The sequence below is a fragment of the Bos grunniens genome, chromosome 23 (genome assembly GCF_055505025.1).
Source record: "Bos grunniens cultivar Pamir isolate PY7600 chromosome 23, Bosgru_T2T1.0, whole genome shotgun sequence".
Lineage (NCBI taxonomy): Eukaryota > Metazoa > Chordata > Mammalia > Artiodactyla > Bovidae > Bos > Bos grunniens.
The window spans coordinates 31,905,127-31,927,418 of record NC_141187.1 but is presented as its reverse complement, the minus strand read 5'-3'; the positions used below and the strand labels follow the sequence as shown (position 1 = coordinate 31,927,418).

The 22,292-nt window shown below is 41.8% G+C and overlaps 1 protein-coding gene across 50 annotated transcripts in view; it reads right to left on the bottom strand.

Annotated features, from left to right (window-relative positions):
- ZSCAN12 (zinc finger and SCAN domain containing 12) overlaps positions 1 to 22,292 on the bottom strand; it is a 48,182-nt gene that overhangs the window by 13,945 nt on the left and 11,945 nt on the right. For 16 of the 50 annotated variants that reach the window (XR_015152222.1, XR_015152223.1, XR_015152224.1 and 13 more), the window contains 2 exons: positions 7,527 to 7,922; positions 1,610 to 1,748 (listed from right to left, as the gene is read on the bottom strand). Coding sequence is in view for 13 of the 50 variants with exons in the window: in XM_086369733.1 (XP_086225859.1) it covers positions 1,610 to 1,748; positions 7,527 to 7,922 (535 nt within the window). In the remaining 37 variants the exon portion in view is untranslated. Of the gene's footprint in view, positions 1 to 1,609; positions 1,749 to 7,526; positions 8,014 to 8,753; positions 8,980 to 22,292 lie in introns of those variants that run through there. The other 34 variants (XR_015152236.1, XR_015152237.1, XR_015152241.1 and 31 more) reach the window with 6 other exon arrangements.

The window sequence follows — 22,292 nt, the reverse complement described above, 5'->3', positions numbered from 1 at the left end:
GCATGACTATAAAATGGCACTAGAATACAGAACTAATAAACTCAAGCACTCCAAAAACTGTTAAGAAAAAGACCAGTAACCAAATAGAAAACTGGGCAAAGAAAAAAACTGATGGCTTCCATGAAAGGAAATAGAACAGCTCTTAAACACAAGAAAAGATGCTCCCCCTCACAATAAGGGAAAAGTAGATTTAAACAATATTGAATATAATTTTCACCTATTGGATTTGCCAAAAGCTTGATGTAACACTGTGCTCACAACATGAAAATCAAACATTGCCAGTAAGAGTGTAAATTGATCCAAGCTTTATTAGAGGGCAATTTGACAATATATATCAAAATTACAAATATATATATAACCTTTGACCTAGTAATTCCACCTAGAAGGAATTTATGCTACAGATATATGCACACATATGGTTATTTATCACAGCACTATTTGTTATAGTAAAAGAGTGGGGCCAACTTAAATGTTATTAGCAGGAGAAGACTAAGTTAATTGCATGATATAGCCATATTGTTGTTGTTTAGTCACTAAGTCCTGTCCAACTCTTTTGTGACCCCATGGACTGTAGCTCACCAGGCTTCTCTGCCCGTGGGATCTCTCAAACAAGAATACTAGAGTGGGTTGCCATTTCCTTCTCCAAGGGATCTTCCCGTCCCAAGGAATGAACCCTTGTCTCCTGCATTGGTAGGTGGATTCTTTATCACTGAGCCACCTGGGGAGCCTGATATAGTGATATATTTTAATATTTAGCAGCTGTTAAGAAATAAAAAATGCAAGGTTCTATAATCTTAGTGATAAAGAGAGGAAAATATATTAGAATATGAGAAATATACATATATGGTTAAAAATCTCTAGGACACACAAGAAACTAGTAACAGTGACAACCTATTTCAAAATAGAGGTAAGGAGACCAAATGGCTAGGGTAATTGAGTGGCAGGCAAACTTTTCACTGGGTAACTTAAGGTTATTACTTTTTTCAACAATGTGGATTTTCACCTGTTTTTAGAAAGTAAGTGAAAAAACAGAGAAACTGGAAATAAGGAAGGTACATTCTTTCACCCCTTCACCCACTTTGAACATTTTGCCACATCTGCTTTATTACTCTTTCTCTTTACAAGAGTAATATATGTATGTGTGTATATATATATTATATATGTATATACATATATGTATATATATAATACATATATATACATATATGTATTTTTCCCTGAACCATCTGAAAGTTAGCTGAAGAGATCATGGGGCAAAGGTTTATTTACTGAAGGACACAGAATAAATTGCAAGACAGTGGTACTGTCTGGTAGGATAAAGGCTATACATAGGAAGGAAGTCAGTATAGAGGAAAATAACTATCAGAAGGACTAAACCAAGTGTTTTCAAATAAAATACAGTCAGGATTCAGAAAATAGTAACATAAAGAGAAAAAAAGTTTCAGAGTGATAAACCAGGCTGCCTCCGGTCTATGCATGAGCCATCAGAGTTCTTGAGAGACCTTCCTGACTTCCATGCTCACAAACAGCACAAAGTACAAAAGAGTCCCAGGGTCCTACGTTGGCCCCCATCTTCCCCTTCCTCCCAAGATGGGTCTTCCTTCTTTACCTTGCTTCTGTTGGGCTTCAAGTTCTGCAGATTCACACTTTGGCTGGGCTTGCACAGACTGAAGGCATATTCTGGGTTCTTGTTCTGTTCTTAGAGGTATGATCTCCTGTAATTCTTGTTCCTCACTGCGGACTGAGACCTGAGGTAAATGAGATATAGCTTAGAACCTTGCTCTGGTAACATTAAATAAGAATATACTATCCAGGGCACTGGCACCCAGCTCTCTGAAACTTGAAATAAACTTCTTTCCACATAACAGCCTGCCATAATCCTACTCAAGGCCAATACAAATGTCACCTCTTCTGGGAAACCTTCCCTTCCCCAGTTGGAAGTAACTTCCCCTATCTTGACAGTTAAAGTATATTAAATGTACCACTTTTACATTTTTGTCTATGCTCAAAGAAATAGAGAAGTGACAAAGAGAGGGAAAAGAAGGTAAAAAGAGGCAGAGGCAGAAAGAAGTGGAAAGGAATTTATGGGGAAATAAGACAGACGTGAGAAAGAAGGAAAGGAAGGGGTAAAAGTAAAGGGAAATAATGAAAGAAATGACAAAGAAAGAAGGGAACAAAGGAGAAAGAGAAAGAAAAGAAAGAGGGTATAAGAAGGAAAGAGGAAAGGAAAAAGAGAAATCTCTCATATTCCTAATAGACAATGCTCTTCTGAGGTCCCCATCCCCCTTCTTTCTTTCTCCAAGATCAGGACCATCTCAAAAAAATCCTCTCTCCTTCACTTTACCTATCTCCACTCTCTTACTCTTCTCCTTTCCTTCTATCTTAGAGGAAGAAGTCTTTTCTTTTTCAAGGCTTGTATCTCTACTTTTGCCTTCAATGTCATCCCTTTCTGCTTCCCTTTGACCCTTGCTCCTTCAATTAACTCATTTACTCAGCAATTTCAACCACTCTGTAGCTTCCTTTCCTCCATTGGGCCCATTGCCTCTTGCACTTAAAAAAAAGAAAAAAAGGTTTCCCCAGCATGGTAGTATAAAAACAGGAATCGGAATCTAATTACTTACTCTGTTTCTTAGTTTAGTATCGATAGCTCTGTCACCTTAGGCTAGGAATCATTCTGAGATTATATGACATCTGAGATTATATGACATGCATGTAAAGCACCTCACATAGGCATGTGATAGGCCCTCAAATTACTTCCCCATCCCTCTTCAATAGCTTGCCTAGTGGCTCAGACTGTAAAGAATCTACCTGCAATGCAGGAGACCTGGGTTCAATCCCTAAATCAGGAAGATTCTATGGAGAAGGGAATGGCAACCCATTCCAATATTCTTGCCTGGAAAATCTCATGGACAGAGGAGCCTGGCTATAGTCCATGGGGTCACAATGTGTCAGACATGACCGAGCAACTAACACACACACACACATACCCTTCAATGGCTAAAGTTTGTAAATAAAAAATTACCATACACTGACACTATTTCTCTGACAGTTTCATTTTGTAATCTTTCCCTCAGAATAAGAGCCAAAATCAGCAGAATACTATCTCAAATGTACAGAAAAAGATGTTTTGATACTTCAAATTTTGGGGTGTGTGTGCTCAGTCACTCAGTCCTGTTCAACTCTTTGCGGCACCATGGAATATAGTCCAGAGGCTCCCGTGTCCATGGTATCTTCCAGACAAGAATACTGGAGCTGGTTGCCATTTCCTCCCCTAGGAGATCTTCCCAAACCAGGGACTGAACACACGTCTCCTGAATCTCTTGTACTGCAGGCAGATTCTTTACCACCAGCACCACCTGAGAAGCCCTCAAATTGGGGGGAGAAGAGAGCAAAAAAAGCCCAGTACAGTGAACTGTGCCTTCTGTCCTTGGATCTTTGACTAGGCCTCATAAACCACTAGCTACCCACAGCAAGCCTCAAAGGAAAGGACTGGTTGGCAATACAAATTCTTCATGACTAAAACCAAGTTACTTCCGCCTACGCCTAAGAATCCCATTCTTTCTTTTGGTTCTCTTCCTACCTCCCTGGCCACTCTCCAGTTTCCAATCTGGTTACTCCCCTGATGCTCTTTTTGTCTCATGGCTTTAAATACCATTCATATTCCGGCAAGTCCCAATTTTGTATTTCTAGAACAGATTTCCACTGCCCACCCCCACTGAATCCCAACTCTTTATATCTAGTTGCTTGCTCAAACTTTCTACTTGGATTTAATGAGAATCTCAAAATTAACACATCTAAAACCTAGCTTTTGATTCCCGTCCCTTTACTCCAAACCTATGTCTCTCTCAATCTTTACTATCTCAGTGAATGACAAATTCATTTTACCTGATGTACGAACCAAAAACCTTGGAATAATCTTTAACTCACTTTCTCTCATATCCTGCAACCTATATAAACACAAATCCTCTCAAGCTCTATCCTCAAAATGTATCAGAATCCAATTACATTTTGCCACTTCCAATGCTATTATTCTAGTCAGGCACCAGCATCTCTTGCCTGGATTACTGCTTATAGCTATAGCCTCCTCAACTGGTTTCCCTGCTTCTAACTTTGTTCCCTATGTTCTCCTTCCCCACCCCCAGGCCCAGTGTAGAACTTTCGCAACATAGAAGCTAGAGTGATTATGTTAAAATTAAAAACTTTAAATTGGAATTAAACGTCAGACTGGGGCTTCCCTGGTGGTCCAATGGCTAAGACTCTGCTCTCAATGCAGGGGGCACAGGTTTAACCCCTGGTGAAGGAACTAAGACCTGCATGCCACATGGTGTGGCCAAGAAAAAAGAGCAGCAACCCTCTACACCTTTTTCACTGGTGCATTCCCAGTGCCTAGTAAACAACAGATGGCCAATAAATATCTGCTGAATGATGCTGCTACTGCTGCTAAGTCGCTTCAGCCGTGTCCAACTCTGTGCGACCCATAGATGGCAGCCCACCAGGCTCCCCTGTCCCTGAGATTCTCCAGGCAAGAACAACGGAGTGGGTTGCCATTTCCTTCTCCAATGCATGAAAGTGAAAAGTGAAAGTGAAGTCACTCAGTCGTGCCCGACTCTTAGCAACCCCATGGACTGGAGCCTACCAGGCTCCTCCATCCATGGGATTTTCCAGGCAAGAGTACCAATTCACTTTCCCCTACGATCTTGAACTCAGGAGTGTTTCCGTTATACTAGTCTTTCAAGCTTGAAAATCCCTAGTGCTTAGCCTAGAATAGACTGCTGAATAGAGTTCTCCATTCTTTCTTCCTTCTTTATACCTCCATCTGTATAATTTTCAATTAATTTCATGCAAAGATGGGCTCGATGAAGGACAGAAATGGTATGGACCTAACAGAAGCAGAAGATATTAAGAAGAGGTGGCAAGAATACACAGAAGAACTGTACAAAAAAGAGCTTCATGACCAAGATAATCACGATGGTGTGATCATTCATCTAGAGCCAGACATCCTGGAATGCGAAGTCAAGTGGGCCTTAGAAAGCATCATTACGAACAAAGCTAGTGGAGGTGATGGAATTCCAGTAGAGCTATTTAAAATCCTGAAAGATGATGCTTTGAAAGTGCTGCACCCAATATGCCAGCAAATTTGGAAAACTCAGTAGTGGCCACAGGACTGGAAAAGGTCCGTTTTCATTCCAATCCCAAAGAAAGGCAATGCCAAAGAATGCTCAAACTACCGCACAATTGCACTCATCTCACATGCTAGTAAAGTAATGCTCAAAATTCTCCAAGCAAGGCTTCAGCAATATGTGAACTGTGAACTTCCTGATGTTCAAGCTGGTTTTAGAAAAGGCAGAGGAACCAGAGATCAAATTGCCAACATCCTCTGGATCATGGAAAAAGCAAGAGAGTTCCAGAAAAACATCTATTTCTGCTTTATTAACTATGCCAAAGCCTTTGACTGTGTGGATCACAATAAACTGTGGAAAATTCTGAGAGAGATGAGAATACCAGACCACCTGATCTGCCTCTTGAGAAATCTGTATGCAGGTCAGGAAGCAAGAGTTAGAACTGGACATGGAACAACAGACTGGTTCCAAATAGGAAAAGGAGTACGTCAAGCTGTATATTATCACCCTGCTTATTTAACTTCCATTCAGAGTACATCATGAGAAACGCTGGACTGGAAGAAGCACAAGCTGGAATCAAGATTTCCGGGAGAAATATCAATAACCTCAGATATGCAGATGACACCACTCTTATGGCAGAAAGTGAAGAGGAACTCAAAAGCCTCTTGATGAAAGTGAAAGTGGAGAGTGAAAAAGTTGGCTTAAAGCTCAACATTCAGAAAACAAAGATCATGGCATCCGGTCCCATCACTTCATGGGAAATACATGGGAAAACAGTGGAAACAGTGTCAGACTTTGTTTTTTTGGGCTCCAAAATCACTGCGGATGGTGACTGCAGCCATGAAATTAAAAGACACTCCTTGGAAGAAAAGTTATGACCAACCTAGATAGCATATTCAAAAGCAGAGACATTACTTTGCCAACAAAGGTTCGTCTAGTCAAGGCTATCGTTTTTCCTGTGGTCATGTATGGATGTGAGAGTTGGACTGTGAAGAAGGCTGAGCGCCGAAGAATTGATGCTTTTGAACTGTGGTGTTGGAGAAGACTCTTGAGAGTCCCTTGGACTGCAAGGAGATCCAACCAGTCCATTCTGAAGGAGATCAGCCCTGCAATTTCATTGGAAGGAATGATGCTAAAGCTGAAACTCCAGTACTTTGGCCACCTCATGCAAAGAGTTGACTCATTGGAAAAGACTCTGATGCTGGGAGGGATTGGGGGCAGGAGGAGAAGGGGACGACAGAGGATGAGATGGCTGGATGGCATCACTGACTCGATGGATGTGAGTCTGAGTGAACTCCGGGAATTGGTGATGGACAGGGAGGCCTGGCATGCTGAGATTCATGGGGTCGCAAAGAGTCAGACACGACTGAGTGACTGAACTGAACTTACTGAATTCTTACCTAAGATATGCCTCTTCCTTTGCAGTCACACTTTCATGATCCTATTTTCAACTTAGACCTTTTTGCCACATGGTCCTTCCCTCTTCAGGCTTTGTACTTCGATGCTAGATTATACTTTCGTTTCATTAGCACTGTGATTATCTAGCAGTATCCTTCAGCCACTAGATGCCAGTGATACCTCTCAATGTTAGGACAACCAAAAATGCCCCAAGACACTGCCAAATGCTCTTTGAGGTACTGAAAAATGTCCCACGACATTGCCAAATGCCCTTTGAGGTACTGGTTGAAAAGCACTGTCTTTATCAATGTTAAAACAAAACAAAATGGTTCAACATAATTTGCCTCTTTTTTTTTTTTTTCTATCTTGGTTTTAGTAAAACTCACTTAGACTCAGAGAGAACAGATTAGGAGCTTCTGTCCTACAGAATGAAATCTAAACTCCAGAGGTTGATATTCAAGGTCCTCCAGTCTCTGTTTTCAACTCTTCTACTGACATCTCACCTTTTCAACTCAACTGGGCTTTTAACCACTCAAAGAAACATGGGTCCCTTCCATGCCCATCCCCCCTAACTTTCCACTCTGCTCCTGCATCTCATTCCTGAGATGGTGACTTTGATTTCTCAATCTTTTAATCCTTTAATGGAGACAAGGCAGAGGATATATCTGCAAAACCTTATTTCTTAATCACTTGTGTTGTACAGAAACGATGTCCCTTTCAAGAGGCTGCTGCCCACCCTTTAATCATCTAACATTTTCTCTGTACTACAAGTCTGTTTCTGGACAGCATTTCACCAAACAGAATTTTGCAGCTTAATAAAGAAATACACAATCCTTCCACAAAAAAGATATAAATAAGTTAGGATTACATTAACCAACGTCTGTGACACTCAGGCCCCTTTCTGATGCACCAATTTTGTCAAGGATACATTTTGTGAAATAGTATTAGACTTCATTCTGGCCTAGAAATCCATAATTCACTTCTCAGACACCACATCTATGTTCTCACCTGATATCCTGGCTCATCCAACTCTCTCTCTAAATCCTCCAGCACAGTCACCACCTCTTCCCCACTCTCTGGATGCTGTTCCTGGACCCAGGCTTGGAGCTCCTCAGGCAAGATGGTCAGGAACTGCTCCAGCACCAGTAGTTCCAGAATCTGCTCTTTGGTGTGGGTCTCTGGCTTCAGCCACTGATGGCAAAGTTCCCGGAGTCGGCTCAAAGCCTCACGGGGCCCAGATGTTTCCTGGTAGCAGAACTGCCTGAAGTACCGTCGGAAGACCTCCCTACTGTGGGTGGTGTTCTTTTGAAGGTTCTGATCCTGTGTAGTGGCATATTTATGCTCCTCCTCCAGCTCCTCTTCCTCTATCTTTACTTCCAAAAGTTCTTCCCGGTCCTTCATGGCCTGGATAGACCAAGTATATGCCATCATTGCTATACAAAAGCTTATCAATGCTTCAAGCAAGATCTCCTGTGTCGTTTTTTTCTGGCTGGAACTGAGGGAGAAGCTATCATCATTAACCCAAACTACACCATAAACAAAAATTGCAAATTCTAAGAATTTAAATATGCACCTCGAAAGCTGCCTCCAGGGTAATCTACTATACTCAGAGAAATGCTCTGATAAAAAAGACTCAGTAGACTAATTTAAAGAAAAAGAATAAGTAAAAGGTGCTAAGTTGTTTCAGGATTTTCAGGACAAGAAAAGTAAGACTAAGAAGGAAATATTTCCACTTAGTAATAGAAAAAAGGAGAATTAAATGGAATAAACAAACATTTACAGCAAACAAATTATAACAAAAAGCTGAGACATCATTGAGTAGTTTCTTTTTAAATTCTTTAAAAACTCAGATGATGCATAATGGGAAATCACTGTCATAAAAGCTGCAGTTACATGAATTTATTTCCGCAGGGACTTAATCTCTCTGCTCCTGATTCTTTATCAAGCAAAAAAGCTGGAGACGTTGTTTTTTCAGGCCCTCTTCTACCCTAGTACCTGTAATTCTAAATATAAAGGGATGCTTGAAAAAGAGGCCCTAGGACGTGGGTCAGCGCCTGTGACCGACGAGTGTTCGGAAATGTCAGATGGCGCAGAATCAAGAAGGGTACACAGCGCGAGGCAAGCCCAGGAGGTATGAGGCGCACAGCCGGGTCTCCCCCTCATCCCGGGCTGTGACCCCCCTTCTCAGAGGGCTGGGGGCTAGCTTCTGCCTCAAGTAGCTTCTCGCGGACCCACCTGGGCAAGTGAGCACCAGAGGATGCCCCGCTCCAGCCTGGCCCGAAGACGGCCAGCAGCCCACCCGCCGCGTTCGCAGCAAAAACTCGCTCAACCGCAGCCCCAGGAGGCCAGCAGAATTTTCCCTCCCGGATTCAAGGGGGTGAAGTCTCTAACGACTTCCGAACCGGAACCCACCAAGAGCGACCCACAAAGGCCGGAAGCGGCCAAGGAGTACGGAGCATCTGGTCACTTCCGCCGCCACTCTAGGAAGAGTGAGCTTGCTACTCGGTAGTTCTCCCGTGCACTCTCGAGAGGTGACTACGGAGGATTCACAGGCCCGCAGTTTGACGATAGTTTTCGCCTTCTGCTAGTCTTCCGCTTGCTAGTATCCCCATTCCTCCCAACTGATGGGTGGTCGAGGCATGGCGAGCGTATCTGAGCTAGGTAAATCCTATGCTTTTTCACTCACGTTTATTTGGGTTTCAGCACCCTTGATATTAAAGATGTCTCAAAGGGATTTCTCCTGAGGTCTTCCAGACTCAGGAGGGGACCTCTTCTACACACTTCTCAAGGGTCAACCTGGCGGTTTCTGCTTACGTTTCCACCTTCTACAGTTCCCTTTTATGCGCTAATGATAATGGGTATACATCTGAAAACCCATTGAGTTCAATGGGAAAACTAAAAGATAATTTAGTAAAAAGAGTCCGACTCCACTGAGCGACTTCACTTTCACTTTTCACTTTCATGCACTGGAGAAGGAAATGGCAACCCACTCCAGTGTTCTTGCCTGGAGAATCCCAGGGATGGGGCATCCTGGTGGGCTGCCGTCTATGGGGTCGCACAGAGTTGGACACGACTGAAGCGACTTAGCAGCAGCAGCAAAAATATAAAATTAACACACTGAAAGCAGTACTTTCCAATGTGCAAATAACCAGTGATAAAGTTACAAGATATAATGTAAGAGAATACCTAATTTATAGTAACAACAGCAGCAGCAACAACAACAAGAGAAAGAAAGAAAATAAGTGGGACTAAGTGTAGGGAAAAAATTGCAAAACCGGTATGGGGAAAACCTCCTGAAAGGCCAAATGTATAGTTAGACAAATAGAAAGCCACATGCTAAAAAGACGGTTCAAAAGACTCAACAAAGAAGTCAATCTTCTAAAATAAAAGTATCAACAAATACTGTTCTAGAGTTAGACAAATTGATTATAAAGTTCAAATGGGAAAATAGGAATAGCCATGATACCCTCTGAAGAACAATAGTGAGGGACATACTAATCAGATATCACCACACGTTATAAAGTCCCTACAATTGAGTGTGATGCTGTGTAAGAACAGACAGAAACGGACCACACCCCAGGATTCTTGCCTGGAGAATCTCATGGACAGAGGAGTCTGGCTGGTTACAGTCCATTGGGTCACAAAGAGTTGGACATGAGTAAGTATGCACGCACCACGCACTAGACCGAGGTACATATGGATATTTAGTAAATGATGGTGGCATCATGAATCAATGGGGGAAATGAAGGGCTTGTAGATAAGTTGTATTAGGACAACTGATAGCCATTTGGTCAAAAGTAAAATTGCATTAATATCGCCCATCACATATCACAATCAGGATAAATTCCAAATGGATCAAAAAAACAAATGTAAAAAATATACCTATAAATGTATTAGAAGAACATGAGTAATAATTCAAACATCTGGGAACAGGAAACCTTGCCTCAATTTCCAAAAGCAATAAAAAAAAAAATAATAATAAGTAAATCTGCCTAAAAATAAAATGGATTGGTTATCAAAAAATACCACAAAGAAAAGTCAGAAGAAAAATAATACACTGGAAAAATGTTTGCAACATATCACAAAGGACTAATATCCCAAATATATAAAGGGTTCCTAAAATATTTCCTAAAAAGAAAATAACTGAGGACTTCCCTGGTGGTCCCGTGGCTAAGACACCGAGCTCCCAATGCAGGGGGCCTGGGTTTGATCCCTGGTTATTGAACTAGATCCCCACATGCCACAACTAAGAGTTCACATGCTGAAGTAAAGATCAAAGACCTCACGTCCCTCAACTAAGACCTGGCCCAGTCAAATAAATGAAATATTTTTTAAAAATAAAAGAGAGAAAAAAAGAAAAGAACCAATAACCCAATGGAGAAAATAGACAAAGGAAATGAAGAGCTGACAGAATAAGAAATTGTAGCAGTGCTCAAATGTCTGTAAAGATGCTCAACTTCACTCTAAATATAAACATACAAATTAAAATCTACACTCAAGTACCATTAGTCATTTTATCAGACTGGAAAAAATTCAGAAGTTTGACAATATACTCTATTCATGAGGAAAGAGGAGCTCTTATGCACTCTTAATTGGAACACAAAATAGTACAGCCCCTATTTGGAAAAATAATAAAATGTAGCAAAATTGCTTACATAAGTTTATTCTTTGTTCCTGCAATAGAAATCCATCCAAAAGATACATTGACAAATCTACAAAATACATATGCACAAGGTTATTTATTTAGATAGTCAAGCTAAAAGACTGGAAACAAACCTAATGTCCATCAATAAGTGACTGACTGAATAAACTGTGGCATAACTACTGAGGCAGCTATAAAAAGAACGAGAAGTATTTTGAGGTACTGCTATAGAGTGACCGTTGGGTGCTGACAGCAGACTACTGACAGTAGGTAGAATAATGACACCACCTGCTCCACCCTCACCAAGAAGTCTACTGCTCACCTAATCTCCAGAGCCTGTGAATTTATTATGTTACCTGGCAAGAGGGATTCAGGTTGCAGATAGAATTCATCTAATTCTATCCAACTGACCTCAAGATAGGTTTTCTTAGTTGAGAATTAACTTTTTTCTTCCAATAAAGCTTGATTTCTGCACACTGAAACTTGAATTCAATGTTACTTTCTCTACTCACAAAACACTATGCTTATATTTTGCTTTTTAAAGTTAAATTTTATTTTAATATAATTGTAGATTCATATGTTTTAAGAAAGAATGCAGAGATCTCATTTACTCTTTACCAAGTTTCTACTAATAGCAATATCTTGCAGAACTATAGTACAGTCACAACCAGAGCATTGTTACAGTCAAGATACAGAACATTTCCATCACTACATTAATCCCTTTTATGAACACACCTAATTCCCATCTTCTCATTAATGACTGGCGACCAGGACTCTGTTCTCTGCTTCTATAATTTTGCCATTTCATATTTATTTTTTCATTTGTTTTCTTTTTTGACAGAATTGTGCAGCTTGTAGGATCTTAGTCTCCCAAATCAAACCTGATTTGATCACTGCAGGCACTCTGCAGTGAAAGCACGGAGTCCTAACCACTGAACTGTCAGGGAATTCCCATATTTCTCTATTTTCTTTTTCTTGGCTTCCTGTAGGTTACTTCAAGAAGTCATTTTTCCTTTTTTAACTGCATTTTGATTTATCTATTTTTGATATTTTGTTGTTGTTCAGTTGCTAACTAGTGTCCAACTCTGTGACATCACGAATAGGCTCCTCTGTCCTCCACCATCTCCCAGAGTTTGCTCAAACTCATGGCCATTGAGTCTGTGATGCTATCTAACCATCTCATTCTCTGTCGCTCCCTTCTCCTCCTGCCCTCAATCTTTCCCAGCATCAGGGTCTTTTCCAGTGAGTCATCTCTTCACATCAGGTAGCAAAAGTATTGGAGCTTTAGCACCAGTCCTTCCAAGGAATACTAAGGGTGAATTTCATTTAGAATTGACTGGTTTGATCTCCTTGCAGTCCGAGGGACTCTCAAGAGTCTTCTCCAACACCACAGTTAAAAAGCATCAGTTCTTCAGCACTCAGCCTTCTTTATGGTCCAACTCTCACATCCGTGCATGACTAGTGGAAAAACCAAAGCTTTAACCATACGGAACTTTGTCGGCGAAGTGAGGTCTCTACTTCTTAATATGCTGCATAGATTTGTCAGTGTTTCTTCCAAGGGGCAAGCATCTTTTAATTTTGTGGCTGCAGTAATCATCTGTAGTGATTTTGGAGCCCAGGAAAATAAAATCTGTCACTGCTTCCACTTTTACCATCTTTGGTAAATCTTTTTGTACACTTTTTTTTTTTAAGTAGTTGCTCTAGGTTTCCAGTTATATATACACACTTATCACGTTCTATTGGTAGCATCTTTTTACCAATTTGAGTGAAGTATAGAAACCTTACTTTCCTTTACATCTCTTGCCCTTCCCACTTATAATTCTCTTAATTAGATATTTCCTCTAAATATATTTAGCACCACAGCAGACAAAATTACAATTTTTGCTTCAACAGTTAAACATAATTTAGAAAAATCAGGAGAAGTAGGAAAGCTTGCTGTATTTACCCATATTCTTTCCTGATTATTCTCTATTTAGAGATTGTCCTTTTGCCATTTTTTTTAAATGTAGGTTTCCTGGTGACAAATTCTACATCTTACTCATGTGAGGACGTCTTGATTTTTCTGTTCACTCCTGAAGGATATCTTCACCAAGTACAGGATTCTGGCTTGATAGTTTCTTTCTTTCAGCTCTTTAAAAATACCATGTCAGTCTCTTCTGGCCTCATTACTCGTAAGAAATCCACTGTCATTTGAATTTCCTCCTACAGATGTCATTTTTCTCTGGCTGCTTTCAAAATCTTTTCGCTGTCTTAGGGTTTGGGTAGTTTAATTGTGATGCTGTTTTGAAAGGATTTCCTTGGGTTTGTCCTGTTTCCATTTTGATCACCTTCTTGAATCTGCAGCTTTACTTCTCTTGCCAAAATTGGTAACTTTTCAGCCACTATTTTAAGTAGTTATTAAGCCCCATCCTCTTTGGGACTTCATTGATATGATCATTACATCTTTCTACAGTTGCACAAATCCCTGAAGTTCTTTGTATCACTGTACTAGTTTCCTTTGGCTTCTATAACAAATTACCACAAACTTGTGGCTTAAAACAACAGAAATTTATTCTGACAATTCTAGGGGCCAGAAGTCTACACTCAAGGCTCTGTCCAGAGACTCTGAGGTAGAGACCCCATTTCTTGTCTCTTCCACTCCTGGTCATCCCTTGGTGTCGCTGGGGCTTGAGGTCACACCACTCCAATCTCTACCTGCATCTTTACATCACCTTTTTCTGTGTGTCTAATTTCCCTCTGCCTCTCTCTCATAAAAATATTTATTATGGCATTCTGGACCCCTTCTGGATAATTCAGGATAATCTCCTTTTCTCAAGATCCTTAATCACTTATTTTGCCATATAAAATAATATTCACTGTTCTGCCACATAATATTTTTAGGTTCTGGTGATTAGGAAGTGAACGTATCTTTGGGTGACTATTTTTTCAGCCTACTACCCTCTGTTTCTCCTTTTCCCCATCTCCAGCTTATTTTCTCTGTTGTTAGAACTGGGTTATTCCTGTTGTTTAGTCTTCTAGTTCAGATTTTCTCTAGCCTCCATCCTGTTGTTAAGGCCACCCACAGAGCTTTTAATATTATAACTGTATTTTTCAGTTCTCAAATTTCCACTTGATTTTTTTTTTACATTTTCTATTTACTTGCTAGGACTTTCTATTTCCTTGCTGAGGGTTTCTTTCTATATTTTCACTTCTTTTATATGTGTTCACAATTTCCCATTGAAGCTTTTTTAAAAAAACGTTTATCTGGCTGCACCAGGTCTTAGTTGCAGTACACCGGATCTCTGATTTTCTTGCAGCATGCAGGATCTTTAGTTGCAACAGAAGTGATGTGAAGTCGCTCAGTCGTGTCCAACTCTTTGCAACCCCATGGACTATAGTCCACCAGGCTCCTCCGTCCATAGGATTCTCCAGGCAAGAATACTGGAGTGGGTTGCCATTTCCTTCTCCAGGGAATCTTCCCGACCCAGGGATCGAACCCAGGTCTCCCACACTGCAGGTGGATGCTTTAACCTCTGAGCCACCAGGGAAGCCCCTAAGTTGCACTATGTGAGATCTAATTCCCCTACCAGATATTGAACTGGAGCCCTCTGCATCAGGAGAGAAGTCTTAGCCACTGGACCACCAGGAAAGTCCCTCATCGAAGCTTTTTTTTTTTTTTAATCATGATTGCTATAAATTTCTGTTAATTCTAAAACCTCTGTTAATTCTAAAACCTCTATTCGCTTGGTGTTGGCATCTCTTTTCATTCCATTTGCGATCTTCCTGGTTCTTGGTATTTCGGATTTTTTATTGCTATTTTGTACTGTGTTATGAGACTGGATCTTAATTAAACCTTAGGTTTTAGCTGGTTTTCCCTGAAACTACTGTGGCAGGGTAAGTAGGGAACGGTGACACTAAGGCAACGTCAGAAAAGGGCCAGTGAGGTCCGGACTTCCACCATCACTCAGCAATAACTAATCAGCGCTCACACAGTGTCTGTGGTGACCACATGAAACTCAGAATTTCTACCCCTACCCAACAGTAAGGAGAACCTAAATGGCAATCAAGTAGAAACTTGGATTTCTACATTTACCTGACAGTAATGAGCTGCCACCCTCCTCTACTTCCCCTGCCACACTTTTGAATCTGTTTTCTTAGCCACAGAAATGAACGAGCACTTCCCTTTGCTTTGCAAAACTGTGAGGATCGCGTTATAGTTTTTATTTTTTTAAGAACTAAACCTCTACAAATATGTAATCATGACCATTACTATAAGAGCTTTTCATGAAAACTGAGAAACTGCTCAGTTAAGTTCACGAAAAGTGTAAGAAACCATGTTTTAGCCTTAAGGTCCATCAACCGATGGACACTGGAGGAGTTTCCCCGCTAGTAAATGCATCTCCTTCGAAAACCAGATGGTGCACACAGACCCAGCCCTGTACCCTGTTTGTGTTTAGCTCTCTGCATCGCTGAAACTTACAGAAGCTCCAACATGGAAGAGTCCGGTCCTGAGGGATCTATGTAAGGCAAGGAAGAGGAACCCAAGCCAGGCCTAGGAAAAGAGGACAACACCCCCAATCCAGCCCCAAGATCTCTGCAGAAGTAAATGGCAACCCACTCCAGTATTCTTGCCTGGGAAATCCCACAGACAGGGGAGTCCGGCAGGCTCCAGTCTGTGGGGTCTCAAAAAGAGTTGGACGTGACTTGGCGACTAAACCAAAAATGGAGCATCCAGCCTCGGGATGAACCAGGTTTCCACCTACTCCAGTTGCAGTCCTGAGTCAACCAAGGAAAGGGGTATTTAAGCCACAGCTCACACCAGGAACTGGAAATACGTCACAACACTCAAACGCATCTCCGTCGGTTCCTCAGCCGCCTCTCTAGGAAACTCAGAGGACCTGTCATTTTCGTGGTTGGTCTGGCAACTGAGTTAAATTCACCCATTCCAGTCCATCTTAGTTCGCTGATTCCTAGAATGTCGACGTTCACTCTTGCCATCTCCTGTTTGACCACTTCCAATTTGCCTTAATTCATGGACCTGACATTCCAGGTTCCTATGCAATATTGCTCTTTACAGCATTGGACCTTGCTTCTATCATCAGTCGCATCCACAACTGGGTATTGTTTTTGCTTTGGCTCCACCCCTTCATTCTTTCTGGAGTTATTTCTCCACTGATCTCTAGTAGCATATTGGGCACCTAGTGACCCGGGGAGTTCCCCTTTCAGTATCCTATCATTTTGCCTTTGCATACTGTTCATGGGGTTCTCAAGGCAAGAATACTAAAGTGGTTTGCCATTCCCTTCTCCAGTGGACCACGTTCTGTCAAACCTCTCCACCGTGACCCGTCCGTCTTGGGTGGCCCCACATGGCATGACTTAGTTTCATTGAGTGAGACAAGGCTGTGGTCCATGTGATCAGATTGGCTCGTTTTCTGTGAGTATGGTTTCAGTGTGTCTGCTTTCTGATGCCCTCTTGCAACACCTACCACCTTACTTGGGTTTCTCTTACCTTGGACATGGGTATCTCTTCACGGAAGCGCAGCCGCTTCTCCTTACCTTGGATGAGGGGTATCTTCTCACGGCCACCCCTCCTGACCTTGACCATTATATCTACTACTGTGGGCAGGAATCCCTTAGAAGAAATGGAGTAGCCAACATGGTCAACAAAAGAGTCCAAAATGAAGTACTTGGATGCAATCTGAGAAACGACAGAATGATCTCTGTTCATTTCCAAGGCAAACCATTCAATATCGTGGTAATCGAAGCCTATGCCCCAACCAGTAAGGCTGAAGAAGCTGAAATTGAATGGTTCTATGAAGACCTACAAGACCTTTTAGAACTAACACCCAAAAAAGATGTCCTTTTCATTATAGGGGACTGGAGGCAAAAGTAGGAAGTCAAGAAACACCTGGAGTAACAGGCAAATTTGCCCTTGGAATATGGAATGAAGCAGGGCAAAGACTAATAGAGTTTTGCCAAGAGAATGCACTGGTCATAGCAAACACCCTCTTTCAACAACACAAGAGAAGACTCTATACATGGACATCACCAGATGGTCAACACCAAAATCAGATTGATTATATTCTTTGCAGCCAAAGATGGAGAAGCTCTATATAACAGCAAAAACAAGACCGGGAGCTGACTGTGGCTCAGATCATAAACTCCTTATTGCCAAATTCAGACTTGAATTGAAGAAAGTGGGAAAAACCATTAGACCATTCAGGTATGACCTAAATCAAATCCCTTATTACACAGTGGAAGTGAGAAATAGATTTAAGGGACTAGATCTGATAGACAAAGTGCCTGATGAACTATGGACAGAGGTTCAAGACACTGTACAGGAGACAGGGATCAAGACCATCCCCATGGAAAAGAAATGCAAAAAAAGAAAAATGGCTGTCTGAGGAGGCCTTACAAATAGCTGTGAAAAGAAGAGAAGTGAAAAGCAAAGGAGAAAAGGAAAGATATAAACATCTGAATGCAGAGTTCCAAAGAATAGCAAGAAGAGATAAGAAAGCCTTTCTCAGCAATCAATGCAAAGAAATAAAGGAAAACAACAGAATGGGAAAGACTAGAGATCTCTTCAAGAAAATTAGAGATACCAACGGAAAAGTTCATGCAAAGATGGGCTCGATAAAGGACAGAAATGGTATGGACCTAACAGAAGCAGAAGATATTAAGAAGAGATGGCAAGAATACACAGAAGAACTGTACAAAAAAGAGCTTCACGACCAAGATAATCATGATGGTGTGATCACTGACCTAGAGCCAGACATCCTGGAATGTGAAGTCAAGTGGGCCTTAGAAAGCATCACTACGAACAAAGCTAGTGGAGGTGATGGAATTCCAGTTGAGCTATTTCAAATCCTGAAAGATGATGCTGTGAAAGTGCTACACTCAATATGCCAGCAAATGTGGAAAACTCAGTAGTGGCCACAGGACTGGAAAAGGTCCGTTTTCATTCCAATCCCAAAGAAAGACAATGCCAAAGAATGCTCAAACTACCGCACAATTGCACTCATCTCACACGCTAGTAAAGTAATGCTCAAAATTCTCCAAGCCAGGCTGCAGCAATATGTGAACCGTGAACTTCCCGATGTTCCAGCTGGTTTTAGAGAAGGCAGAGGAACCAGAGATCAAATTGCCAATGTCTGGATCATCGAAAAAGCAAGAGAGTTCCAGAAAAATATCTATTTCTGCTTTATTGACTATGCCAAAGCCTTTGACTGTGTGGATCACAATAAACTGTGGAAAATTCTGAAAGAGATGGGAATACCAGACCACCTGACCTGCCTCTTGAGAAACCTATATGCAGGTCAGGAAGCAACAGTTAGATCTGGATATGGAACAACAGACTGGTTCCAAATAGGAAAAGGAGTACATCAAGGCTGTATATTGTCACCCTGCTTATTTAACTTCTATGCAGAGTACATCATGAGAAACGCTGGGCTGGAAGAAGCACAAGCTGGAATCAAGATTGCCGGGAGAAATATCAATAACCTCAGATATGCAGATGACACCACCCTTATGGCAGAAAGTGAAGAGGAACTCAAAAGCCTCTTGATGAAAGTGAAAGTGGAGAGTGAAAAAGTTGGCTTAAAGCTCAACATTCATAAAACGAAGATCATGGCATCTGGTCCCATCACTTCATGGGAAATAGATGGGGAAACAGTGGAAACAGTGTCAGACTTTATTTTTGGGGGCTCCAAAATCACTGCAGATGGTGATTGCAGCCATGAAATTAAAAAATGCTTAGTCCTTGGAAGGAAAGTTATGACCAACCTAGATAGCATATTCAAAAGCAGAGACATTACTTTGCCATCAAAGGTCTGTGTAGTCAAGGCTATCGTTTTTCCAGTGGTCATGTATGGATGTGAGAGTTGGACTGTGAAGAAAGCTGAGCGCCGAAGAATTGATGCTTTTGAACTGTGGTGTTGGAGAAGATTCTTGAGAGTCCCTTGGACTGCAAGGAGATCCAACCAGTCCATCCTAAAGGAGATCAGTCCTGGGTGTTCATTGGAAGGACTGATGCTGAAGCTGAAACTCCAATACTTTGGCCACCTCATGCGAAGAGTTGACTCATTGGAAAAGACCCTGATGCTGGGAGGGATTGGGGGCAGGAGGAGAAGGGGACAACAGAGGTTGAGATGGCTGGATGGCATCACCGACTTGATGGACATGAGTTTGAGTGAACTCCGGGAGTTGGTGATGGACAGGGAGGCCTGGCGTGCTTTGATTCATGGGGTCGCAAAGAGTCAGACAAGACTGAGCGACTGAACTGAACTGAACTGGCAACTGACCCAACTTTGCGAGCTCAGAAAGTGAAAGTGAAAGCCGCTCAGTTGTGTCCGACTGTTTGCGACCCCATGGACTGTCCATGGAATTCTCCAGGCCAGAGTACTGGAGAGGGTAGCCCTTCCCTTCTACAAGGGATCTTCCCAACCCAGGGATTGAATCCACGTCTCCCACATTGCGGGCCGATTCTTTACCAACTGAGCTATCAAGGTGCATGCTCAGAGGTTTCCTCCTAATCGATAAGGCAGGCAAGTCGACAAGGGTTCTTTTGTAACCTCTGGTGTCCAGGAGCCACTCAATCTGGGCTTGTTTCTTTCTACCCCAATGAGGACACCTGGCCACTCTCACCGGATGCTGCGCAGCCCTAGGTTCCCTTAGCACCAGGTCCTCTGAGCTTTCAGCCCTTAGGATCACTCTCCAGAAGAGTCTCTTAAGATACCAACTGACAATTACCCTCACTCGGTTCCCAGGGTCAGAAGCAATAATCAACACCCACCTATGGGAAGAGCAGCAACAAAAGGGGCAGAGGATGGCTTGCCCTCCACTGTTTTAATTCTTTGAATAACTGAGTCCCTCTGAGTAACCTAACCACTGATTTTGTCCGTCTGGGGTGGGGCCGGGCAACTGCACTTCAAACAGCCTAGGTGATTCTAACACAGGTAGACACCAAGAAACAGTGACTTCATCATAGAGCTAAGGTTGCTAGCATGGAAATCTGAATGTGGGTCCAGAGACCTAAAAACATCACAGGGTAATTTACAGACTGTGTTCTTCTCCCAGTTCTCCTTTTTATGGATAGTATTAAAATAAATGAGAACCAAAGGCAGAGATTACCACTGCTTGAGACACCAGTACCTAAGACACTTGAAACAACTGAGATGGAGGGACTTCTAATACCTACTGTGAAGATGAAGAACATCACTTGGTAAAGATGTCTCTGTATCTATCTTTTTATTTTTTATTTTTTCTCTTTGGACACCATTGTTGCCCTCTGATTCGTTTTTGTATTCTCACATTTTGGCCATCCTTTTCCTCTTTTCATCTGTTTTTTGCTGATGCCTAAAATGTGTCAGGAGGAGAAGGGGACGACAGAGGATGAGATGGCTGGATGGCATCACTGACTCAATGGACGTGAGTCTGAGTGAACTCTGGGAGTTGGTGATGGACAGGGTGGCCTGGCGTGCTGCGATTCATGGGGTCGCAAAGAGTCGGACACGACTGAGCGACTGAACTGAACTGAACTGAAAATGTGTCTCAGGGCTCCAAGTCTAAGTGTTCATGAAACTACATATAATTCACAGTGATCTTTGTTCATAGTTTTTTAAAAAAACTTTTTTAATATGGCTAAAAAACAGATCACCATAACTAACCACTTGGGTTTCACTTTTCTCAAGTAGGTATGAAATGAGCTAAACTCCAAAATTTCTTTTTAAATCTCAGTATTTTTTTATTCTTGGAAAAGGAGAATCAGAGAATGGCAACCCACACCAGTATTCTTGCCCGGAAAATCCCACGAACAGAGGAGCCTGATGGACTATGGTTCATGGGGTTGCAAAGAGTCGGACACAACTCAAGTGACTTGCATGCATGTATGCATTCTCTGACTATATACTGAAAAGCTCCTACTATACCTTTGATGATTCTACACTGCCTATCAAACAAAGACTCAATGCATTAGAAAAGTGTTCAAGGCCCTCAATCTGGCCCCCACCTACAATCTCCCACTCCTGCACTTCCCTGCAGGAACTCTGTGACCCAGACAAACTGGAAACCCTTTGCCTCTTGAACATGTCTTAAATTGGGGTCTTGCCTCACTCTAGTCCTTTGGCCAAAAACACTTTCCTCTATCCTCCATCTCCCTCTGCAAAGAATCTACATTTCTCTCCATTATTAACTCAACATTTAACCAATGACCCACATATGTTGGTATATATTTTGTATTTAAAAATTCTAAAACAGAAAATCTTCATATTTTATAAAATTTTGACCTTAGGTATACTTTCATTTAGAATCTCCTCAGAAATAACTTCTGTCTTACTAGGAAAATATTAAAAAAATCTTCTACTAGAAGTTACTTTTTTTAAAGGAAAGCATTGTCAGATACAGAAAATAGGAATCATTTCCAAATATAAAAATATGGACAGTCTTGATTCTCCTAGAGTCCTGACCTTCAACTCAAAATTATAGTGAAAGAGAATCTTCAGGGCTCTATCCACAACTCTAGGTAGGTTTTAGTTGCAAGACACTTAGCCATTTCTTCCTCTTTTTTTTTTTTTTGGTTGCACCTAAGGCATGTAGGGAGAAGGCAATGGCACCCCACTCCAGTACTCTTGCCTGGAAACTCCCATGGACAGAGGAGCCTGGTAGGCTGCAGTCCATGGGGTCGCTAAGAGTTGGACACGACTGAGCGACTTCACTTTGACTTTTCACTTTCATGCATTGGAGAAGGAAATGGCAACCCACTCCAGTGTTCTTGCCTAGAGAATCCCAGGGATGGGGGAACCTGGTGGGCTGCCGTCTATGGGGTTGCACAGAGTCGGACACAACTGAAGCGACTTAGCAAGGCATGTAGGATCCTAGTTCCCTGACCAGGGACAGAACCAGGCTCCCTGCAGTGGAAGCAGAGTCAACCACTAGACCACCAAGGACATCCCACTTAACCATTTCTTGATGTAGTGTCCACTGTCCTAACTGCTGAAAGGGGTGCTGGACTATCCTTCAAGAACCAATAAGCCTATTTAATTGGATTTGAATCAATATTTCTTATACCTTGCTCAATCATAAAACTGAATTTCTTACATCTTGCTCAAAAATAAAACCAAAAATCTCTTTCAGATTGGACTTTTCAAGGGCACAGG